Consider the following 10,505-nt stretch of genomic DNA (forward strand, 5'->3'; position numbering starts at 1 on the left):
AGACCCCCATTGCCTTGGACTGTGAGGCCCAGAGGGTGTGGGGACAGAGGAGGAGGCTCCCGGTCTCTCAGCGGAGAGCGAACGGCAGGAATCCATCTTGGACTCCCGCTCCCACACAAAGCACCACAGTGTGGTGAGAAGGGTCGCCCAGTAGTGATGAGTGCACGGGTCTCCGCCCCCTATAGTGTAGGAGGTGTGACAGCCCCGCCCAAGAAGGAAAGATAAATAAAACGGTCAGGGTGGCAGGAATCATGATTGAAATACCAATCATACAGCTAACCAAAAAGCAAATACATGAATTAACCAATGAACAAATAGAAAATCTTTCTGAGGCTCAGTTCAGAGTTATAGTCATAAGGCAGCTTACAGAATTAACAAAAGATCTGGAATAAGACAGGAAAGGAATGAAGGCTAGCCCTGCTGAAATGAACAAAAACACGTAAGAGACAAGTGGTAAGGAAAGGAAACCCAGGGATCAAATCAACAAATCAGAACATAGGGAAGGAACAATCAGTCAACCAGTGCAGAAAGAGGAAACAAAAAGTGAGGAAAATGAGGAGAGGTTCAGAAACCTATGGGACAGCTATAAGCGGGCCAACATCCAAATCATAGGGTTGCCAGAAGGTGAAGAAGATCTAGAAATTGAAAAATTATGTGAAAAAATAATGAAGCAGAACTTCCCTAACTTGGGAAATGAAATAGACTTACAGGTCTAGGAAGCACAGAAAGTTCCAGAAAAATTAGACACAGGCAGAACCACAGCAAGACACATTATAATCAAAATGTCAAAAATTAAAGATAAAGAGAGAATCTTAAAAGCAGCAAGAGAGAAGAAAAGAATTCTGTACAAAGGGGTCCCACCCAATTAGACTACCAGCTGATTTCTCAAAGGAGACTCTACAGGCAAGAAGGGACTGGCAAGAAATATTCAAAGGAATGAAAATCAAAAACCTACAACCACGATTACTCTATCCAGAGAAGCTGTCATTCAGAATTGAAGGGCAGAGAAAGTGCTTCCAGGACAAAGTAAAACTGAAGGAGTTCATCAGATCCAAACCAATGTTATATGAAATGTTAAAGGGACCTGTTCGGAAGAAGGAGGATCAAAACTATGAGCATTAAAATGAAAACTGTATCACAACAACCAACAACAGAAGCTAGGGAATCAAAACAAAGGCAAACTATGTAGGCAACGAGAGGGGAAAAAGAACTATAGGTATGGGAAACATATTGGAGGGAGGTCCGTGGGGAGGGAGAGGGGGAAAAGGGAGGGATATGATGCAGGAATTAAGAAGTATAATAGGAGAGAGTGGAGTAGACAGGAAGATGTTGAGAAGAACTATATGCACAACCAATGAGCATGAACTAAGGGGTGGGGGAACAACTGGAGGGACAGGGTTCACAGGGTGGAGGGGAGAAGAGGGAAAAGAAATTGGGACAACTGTAACAGCATAATCAATAAAATATTTTTTTTTTTGAACTAAAAAAGAAATTTGTTTATTGAGGACATGAGGATATAAGCAACATAAAAATCAAACGCTTCTCTGGCTTTAATTAGCTTTTCTTTCTCTTGTCAAATGGGGGTGGGATTTTATTTGTACATTTTCTAAGGGTCCCAATCTGCTCATGAAATCCTTATACAGGGGGAAGCTGTGGGGCAGATATTCCTTAAATGACCCATTGGGAGAACTCTATCAGGGAGGAAATACCTGCTCCTCTGCCTACTTCTTTCCCTTCTGCTTCATGTGTACTACAAAATAGTCATTGCATGCGATGGTGAGCCCAGCAATTAGCGAAAAGAAGCTCTGGAAGCCCACTCTGCCATCTCGGCACTGGTCCAGGTCCTTCATTATTTTGTCTACGGCCAGAGGGTCTTTTTGATTTTCCAAAAATCCAGGGAACTCCTTTTCCATGAGAACTCTCAGGTCTTCCTTTGTTAAGTAGCCTTTATCCCCAGCGAATTTGTGAAATGTGAACATCATGGTTTCCATGGCGTGTTCCATTTGAGACGGCATTTTGGTGAGGTCTTGGTCCGAGGAGCGGCAGGATCGCTAGGCTGGCTGGGACGTAAAAAAAAATATATTTTTTTAAAAATGTAGGCTTGGGTCCTCGTTTAGTCTTTAGAACTATTAAGAATTACAAGGAACATGATAGACTCTTTCTTCCTGTGCTCATAGGCCTATAAACTTATTGGGGAGAAAGGAGATAAAAACCTAAGGCATGCTGTGAGGTGGCTTATTGTATTAGAAATGCACCTCACTGGTTATCTGTACCCCTGCCCCTGCCCTCCCAGTGGTAGCTGGGGAGTCATTTGCTCGTGTTGTATTCCTGGCCCCACTGTTTGATTGTCACATGTGTTTGGGAATGTTCTTTTATTTCTCTGTGTTCTCATTTGTAATATTATGACAATAACAGCACAGTCCTGATCTCATAGAGTTTTGTGAGATTATATGACATCAGTAAATAATCTGGCCTAATATTTGTCTATCATTATTCTTTCTCTTCCTTGATTTCTGTATTTCTTCTCCCCTTCTTGGACAAGCAAATCATATCCAAAAGGCCCATGCTCCTTTCTGTTCCTGCAGTTTTGCTTAGAATATTTCTACCACCTAGTGCGTCCTCCCTTGTCTCCCCTGTTTAAGCCTGTCCTGTCTTCACAGCCCAGCCTGAATCCCAAGGCGTTCACACAAATCTCCTTGATTATTTCAACCCATGTACAAAGACTCATGATGCAGGTGTTGAAAGGACTTAGTCTTCATAGTGCAGCCCCTCTTTACAGCTGAGGAAACTGAAGCTGACAGAGCTTAATTTTTCTCTCTTTTCTAACCTTCTATTTCCAGCACTAATCTGTGGCATCCATCATGGCACTCAACCATCCACGGCCTCTGTTCTTCCTGCTTACTGTCCTCACAGCTACTCATCATAGCTTCAACTCTCAGGTCAAATGACTCTTTGCTAGCCTCCCTCTCTCCAGAATAGATCAACTCTCCAGGCTATCCTTTCTCATAGCTACCTGTTCTTCCCATTGGAAAACTTCATCAAAAAGCAACTCAGAAATTAAGACTGAGTTAGTTATTAATTGCCAATCTCCCTCACTCACTGTAATGAAAGTTTTTTTAATCACATATTTGCTGGGTGCTTACTGTGTGCACAGCGCTGTGCTGGCTATTGGGGATTCAATGGCGAGCCAGACAGATTTGCTCCCTGCCTTCATGGATTTTCCACAAAGCTACAAATTAAGAAGTGAGAGTAATCTTTTGGGAGCTCTCAGGGATTGGAAGTAGATAAAAAAGAAAAAAACAAGAGTACTCTAAGTTTCATCCCCACTAAACTGAAGCAGAACAGTGAAGTTATTTTTACAATTAAACATAAGCTAACAGAAATATTTCAAGTGCTTCAGGTAGCATAACAAAGAAAAATGTCTTGAAAATGAAATAGCACTTTTTTTTTTAGGTTAGCTTCTTCTCTCAAGAGTCAACATTTACTCAAGTCTTAGTTGTCTAAAAGACTCCAGTGCTTTTTTTCCCCTCCAACTGTTCATTTCACTAGAGCAATCTAGTTCTCTTTTATAAAAGAGTCATGAACCTGGAGCACCTGAACAGTCCCTTTCCTTTGTAAACTAATCTGAATGCAAACAAAGCCCTTCATTTGAAGGTCAAGACGATCTTTCATTCTTTATTTGAAGAAACCAAGTTCTTGTAAAATGGCACTAAATTATAAGTGCCCAATCCACTTAGGGTGAGACTAGAAATTTTATAGGCTTCTAATTGTCCACTTATGGAAACCACCTTCTGCTAGTCTGTTTGAAAATACTCTCCTTAGAGATGAAAATGTTTACACCATTCTTTGAATGTTAGATTTCAATTGCCTAATGGGCATTTTTGCTTAGTACCTCATAAGCAACTCAATATCAGCAAGTCCCAAATTCACTTACTGAAAATGGAAAAGCCAGTGTCCATGCCGCCTGTCATCTGCCTGACCCAATAAGCAGACGCAGGGATTGGATCTTTATGGGCGCTTTATTCAGATGGTCAGTGATCTGAGAAGATGGCGGGGTTGTATCCTAACAGACTGTCTTAAATTCCATTTTAAACTGACCCTTTTTATAAGGAGGAGGAAAGTGTAGGTAAGTGGTTTGAAATTCAGGGAAAAATTAATCAGATAAAAGGTGCAGCGTTCCTTTACCTGTGTCCTGGGTGGTGGTCTTTCAACTGCGTCCTGGGTGGTGGCTGTCTCACGCTGGAGCGCAATGGCTCAGGTACCATCTTGATTGCTCGCAGTCCTCCTGAGGCATGAAGGTGGAACTGCTTGTGGTCTCCTGGAGTCAAGGTGGGTCCTACCTCGAGTCCCTGAAACAACAGCTTCTTACACACATTGATTACTAAGTTTATTAGCTGTTACCTGAAACTAAAATTTTTCCAACAGCTGAGTCCCCCATCATTATGATCCAGTAAAACTCTTTTTATTTTTAATATCTGTTAGTGATACCTCTAAACTAGAAATGTGGATTCAGTCTTTTATTCAAATACAAATTCCTGCATTTTTAACCTAAATATCTCTTGGATTTGCCTCCTAATCTTCTTCCCAACTTTCTCCCCTCCTGTCATTCCTCCTTCACCTGCTGGCTCAGGTCTTCATATCTTCATCATACCTTCACTGGTCTTGGACTGTGCCCCCTATTTTTTTTCCTCAAGCCTTCATTCCTGTCTTTCTGCACGTTACACTCTCATTGGACCATAACAATCTCCATCTTGTCACTTCCCTGATTAAACCCCTTCGGTGGTTTCCTGTTGTCACCAGCATGACATTAAGCAGGCTATTGAATGCCAGCAAAGGCCCCCAGTCATTGTGACAACCAAGAAATGAACATGCACATCCGCAGATGTGCTCTGGAGCCACTGCAGTTGACAATCGCCTCTAAGAGAAAAGTGATACTTCTTAAGATGGTCTTGTTGGGGGAAGCCACAGAAGTCTAAATTCAGGATTGATTCGAAAGAACTGACAAGTAGCCTTATTCAAAGTCATAAGAGCTTTAATGGAGATATTTACCTGCACAGGCAAAGAAAGCAGCTGCTTGCTCCCAGGTGTGTCAGGCCCGAAAAAAATCCACCCCCTCCCAGAACAGGTTCTCTTTTTTGTAGGGAGTTAATAGTAAAACCATCTTGATGGACAGTCCTATAGACCATCAGAAAGAACAATGCGTTCTTAAGTTAACAGATAACATGAGGCAGTTACCCACACTCTGTGCATTCATTCATTAATCTCCTTCCTGGCGGAATGATGTTTATCTTTGGGTAACATTCCAGCTCTCTGAGCAGCCAAGCCTGAGACTACAGAGTTAAATAGTCACAGAAGGTTAAATCGAGAGTCCAACATTTCCCTGATACTTTTACTGCTGGAGCCCTAGTGTATCTCTGACTTCCTGTACAGTTTACAAAGCCCTCTTTTCCTCTGCCTGGACTGCTGGCCTTCTGCACACCTCCCACACTCTTGGTTCTCTGTGGGCAGTGACTGCTGTGCTGTGACATCTCCACCAACTTCCTCACCCAACCAACTTCTCATCCAAGATTCACTTCAGGGTCTCTTCCTCCCAGAAGCCTTCCTTGAATATCTTCTTTCACTTGGTCTCTCTTTGCCACTTCTCTTGCCCCGCCCTTATGCCAGCACTGATTGGACAAGTGTTTCTCCTCTGTATGCACTGCACCCTGGAATACTCGTCGGCAGCCGTCCGTCTCGAGAGACGATGGTGTAGCTTCTTAAGAGTCTATCTGCACCGCCAAGAATGGCTGTGCAGTCCAACTCGGGAGTGACACGGTATCTGTCTCCTCCCGTGTTGAATCGACATCTTGCGATGACGCTGGAGTGTCCTCTCCAGTGAAGCTGAAGCTACAGAGCCTGGGCAGGGTGATATGGAGGGTCTGCTGTTGCCCATGCAGCAGACCCCCCCTCTCTTCGCAGCTGAAGGGTCCAAGGGAAAGACGGAGTCAATACAGCTTTGCTTCCGGTGCGCCGCAGGAGTTGCCGGTGTTGACTACAACGTCGAACCGCCTTAGGGACTCCGGCTCCGGATTTTCTGTCGGGGTTTACTCCCTTAGCCTTTCCCCTGAAGAGGTATGCCACAAGGCAGCGGAGGTTTTTTGGAATCAGAGTTTTCCTTCTCTGATGTGCCCTGACTGGAAGATCGAACCAGCGACACTTAGCTCGCAGGCCGACGCTCAATCCACTGAGCCAAACCAGCCAGGGGAGACCCTGGAATACTATCCCAACACTAATCCTATCAAGTTACAAGTACTATGTTTTTGAGGACAGTGTGGAAGAGACAGATGCATTTCCCAGGTTGCCTTTCAAGGTACAATCTGCTGTCTATAGTAGTGCTGTAAGGCTGCTGAAACAATTACCAGGAACCAGTTGGCCTAAAACAACAGAAAGTTATGATCTCATAGTTCTGGAGGCTAGAAGTCTGAAATCAAGGTGTCCACAGGGCCACACTCTCTCCAAAGGTCCTGGGGAAGAATCCTTCCTCACCTCTTCCAGCTTCTGGTGGCCCCAGGTGTGTCCTGGCTTGTGGCTACATAACTCCAATCTCTGCTTTTATGTTCACGTGGCCTTCTCTTCTTCTCTGTTCCTCCTGCTCTTTTGTCTCTTATACAGACACTTGTCATTAATTTAGGGCCTACTTGGGCAATCCAGGGTTATCTATCTCACCTCAAGATCCTTAATTATATCTGCAAAGATGCTTTTTCCAAATAAGGTCATAACCACAGGTTGTGGGGTTTAGGAGGTGGACATGCCTTTGGGCGGGGGTGGGGGAGCATTATTCAGCCTAGTTACTGTCCAGCTGAGGAGTAGGTTCAGCAAATAGCCTCCAGCTGTCAGCTGCTTCAGGGCCCTGAGGGGTCAGTGCCACAGGACAGCCTCGTTAGATGGATTGTAGAAAATTAGAGTGGTCACTGAGAACTAGGCCACCTTGTCACCTGGCTGGTGACAGGATGATTAGAAACACCCATAGCTAAATTCTTTCTCTTTTACTCTTCATTCCCTTATATTCACCATGACCCACTTTCTCCGGTTTCTTTCAGCGCAAGTATTTGTTGAAAGCTTTTTGAACTCCTTGCTGAGTGAGATGTTGAGGTTGCTATAGAAGAAGCTTAATAGATTGGAGTCAGCCTTCCTAATAGGGTTGATGGCAGCAGTAAGAACACAGGCAGCTGACGATTAAGTGCCGTGTTGAATGGTAAAGAAAAGTGAGGGCTTCAGAAAGGGAAAGGAAGCGAGGGAAGGCTCTGTCGGCCTCAATTTTCTGAGCTGTAAAGAGGGGCTGCGCTGAGGTCTAAGTCTTTTCAACACTTGGTTCTGCTCTGTGAGTCTTTACATGTGGATAGAAATTACCAAGGAAAATTTTATGAAGGGGTTGGAACTTATACTGGGATGTGAAGGACACATGGGGCTTAAATAAGGGGAAGAAAAGAAAGAAGAGAGACAGTCCAGCCTGAACAAAAGTATGCGATCAGGAGGGACATGAGTGTCTTGAGGGAGAGGGATAGGATTTGCCTGCCCTAGAGGAGAAAGAGAGGCAGGAAGGGCTCAGGAATATTAGAAAGATGCTCAGGGTTTGGGGTATGAAATAGCAGGAGAGGAGGATGAGTAAAATGGGCAGATGTGCAGGGCCTCAGAGGCCAGTCTGCTAACAGTGGGGAGCCATAGAGCCATTGAAGGAGCTTCAGAAAAGGGAAGAGCTGAGATTATACAAGTGGTATTTGCTTTTTAAGAAAAGTATTCAACACACAGTATAGACACAGAGAGGTGAGAGACCAGAAACTGGTAGTTAACTGAAGGCACTGTTGCCATTGCCCAGGTGTGTGATGTGCTGGGACTTGGAAAGAAGGCAGTGGTAATATCAGAGACCCACAGGAGTTGTTGGTTTATTAATTAGCATGAACTTTAAAACAAGCAGAGCCCTAACCAGCATGGCTCAGTTGGTTGGGCGTCTTCCCGCAAAGCGAAAGGTCACTGGTTCGATTCCCAGTCAGGGCACGTACCTGGGTTGCGGGCTCAGTCAGGGCACATACCAGAGACAATGGATGGATCTTTTTCACATCAATGTTTCTCTCCTCTTTCTCCCTCCCTTCCCCTCTCTCTAAAAAATTAATAAATAAAATCTTAAAAGAGAGAGAGAAGAATCTTAAATAATTGCAAAGTTAAGATCCTGGAAAACACCCAGAAGTTGAAGTATCTGGGAGTCGAGATTAAAAAGACCATGAACCTGATTTGGGGCATTGGAGTTACAATAATGCCAGGACATTGAAATAGAAATGTCCGGCTGTTTGTTAGCATGCCTCCTGGCTGCCCTGTCACTGCTGCTGCATTGGGCTGTCACTGTCTGTCCTAAGGGGCTGTCTCTCCATTGTTTCTGGGAAGACAGCCTCCTGTTAACTCCATAGAGGCATTCTCTGTCTGATCTTGAATGTGACCTTTCCCTTAATTTATGATATCTACTTCTGCATCTTTTGGTGGATTAGCATCAATTTTCTACTTTCTAGTGGCTGAAACAGAGTCATGAGGGGGGACCAGGGGAGCTTCCATTTATTTACTGAGCAGATACTTTGTGCCAGGCACCCTGCCGGGCCCCAGGCATCTAAGATGAGTAAAACAAACCTGATCCACTTTGCGGTGGGGAAGACAGATGCCAAGGGAGGGCAAGAGAAGAAAGAAAGAAGGGGTTGGGCAAGATTCTTAGACTATGAAACAAGAAAGCCTAAAGAATGCTGAGGGACAATGGGAGGCTTTAAAAGAAGCTGAAGTGAGGCCCTGAAGATGCTTGGGAGTAACCCAGGGCAGGGCTGCATAGCTCCTGGGGTGCTTTCACACTGTACTCTGGAGATGTGGGAGGAAGGTCCCCAAAGGCTGGCTGGGAGGTGTGATGGGGGTGGGAAGCAGGTGGTGGGAGGGCCCCCCCCGAGCTGATCAGAGTTTAGAGACTGACTCATGCTAACTAAATTCATAAGGCATTAATAAATATAAACCAGCCTAGCCGTTTGCTAATTCCATGAGAAATTAGAGTATATAACTGTCATACAGACCAGAGATTGACAGCTTTAGGTGCTGACTCATGCTAACTAAACTCCCAAGGCATTAATATATGCAAGCCAGCATGCCCGTTTGCTAATGTTCTATGAGAAACGGAGTTGATCTGTCAGGCAGACCAGAGATTGACAGCCCATCCTCTCCTTGCGTGGGGGGTTCCCTGGGAAGCCAATTATCCCAGGGTTTTGTGGTGAGCCCGGAATCAGAGAAGGGAGCAGCTAGTTACACAACCTGAGGACTTACAGACTTTGGGCTCTGTGTCTGATGTGTCCATCTCTTGTTGGGAACAGGCTCAGTGATTTTGTCAGGGGAAAGAGGCGAGGTGCGGGTCAGCCCACTTTGACCTCTTTATACCTCTTTGCTCTAAAGCTTATTAGCATTCCTGGTTCTCCTTCTCTTCCTTTAAATATGTGAATGCTAACTGTAGTTTGGGATTAATCCATTTATTGCATAACCTCATAAAACCAACCATATGTGTTGATTTTAGTCACTGCACTCCAGGGGCACTCCCATTACTCAGGTTCTTAATGTCACCCTTCTGCTGTGCTCTGTCCACACTAACAATTGAATTTGGTATCATAGGTTGCTGTAGTAATAGCTACCTCTGTGTAGCTCAATGCAAATCACCCTTTAACCAGGTACAAAGCAGGATAGCTGTGGGATATAATTTAAGTGTTCTTGCCAAGACCTGAACTCACACCTCCTGACTTCTCTCTGCCCTCTCCCAGGAGCCTGTGCAGACCTGGTTAAATGCCACTCTGCCACCGGGCCTGACTTACACTGGCTCCTTCTCAGTCTGGATACTTTGTGTGGAAGGCAAGATAATGCCTCCCCCAGAAAGATGTCCACGTCCTAGACCCTAGAACCTGTGAAAATGTATCATACCTTCCATAGACTTGCATGGTTAAGGATTGTTATAGATTATCTGAACTCAATGTATCACAGAAGTCTGTATCAGGAAAATGGGGAGACAGGAAAGTGAGTGAAAGAGATGCAATGACAGAACAAGAGGTCAGAGAGAGAGATTTAAAGATGTTTTTCTGTTAACATTGAAGCTGTAGGAAGGAGACACAAGCTGAGGAATGGACAGCCTCTTGAAGCTGGAAAAGGCAAGGAAACAGATTGTTCCCTAGAGCCCTTAGAAGATGCACAGCCTGGCCGACATCTTAATTTTAGGACTCCTGGCATATGAAACTAGCAGCTAACAAATCTAGGTTGCTTAAAGCCATTGCATGTGTGGTGTTACAGCAGCAGTAAGAAACTGATACACTCAGTTTCTCCTACCTGGCAATGTCCACCCTGCTCTCTAGAATTCTATTACCCCAAACACATCAGAGAGCCTGTTGGTGGAAACAAGGTACCCAGTGTTTGTCCAGGGTGAGAGTCATGGTTCTCACAAGTAGTAAAATCTTCAGCTGCTG

At 44.6% G+C, this 10,505-nt stretch overlaps 1 protein-coding gene across 1 annotated transcript; it reads right to left on the reverse strand.

The window, feature by feature from the left end:
* Positions 1 to 1,526: 1,526 nt before the first annotated feature.
* LOC150021473 (protein S100-A10) lies at positions 1,527 to 2,063 on the reverse strand. Its single transcript, XM_090260837.1, has one exon. It carries the CDS (start codon positions 2,013 to 2,015, stop codon positions 1,722 to 1,724), a length of 294 nt encoding a protein of 97 aa, XP_090116963.1. The 5' UTR covers positions 2,016 to 2,063; the 3' UTR covers positions 1,527 to 1,721.
* Positions 2,064 to 10,505: the final 8,442 nt, after the last annotated feature.

Source organism: Furipterus horrens, unplaced genomic scaffold (genome assembly GCF_987537825.1).
Source record: "Furipterus horrens unplaced genomic scaffold, mFurHor1.1.pri manual_scaffold_1, whole genome shotgun sequence".
NCBI classification, from domain to species: domain Eukaryota; kingdom Metazoa; phylum Chordata; class Mammalia; order Chiroptera; family Furipteridae; genus Furipterus; species Furipterus horrens.

Coding starts and splice junctions, on each gene's coding strand:
- LOC150021473 (XM_090260837.1), bottom strand. CDS start 2,015: ATGCCGTCTCAAATGGAACACGCCATGGAAACCATGATGTTCACATTT.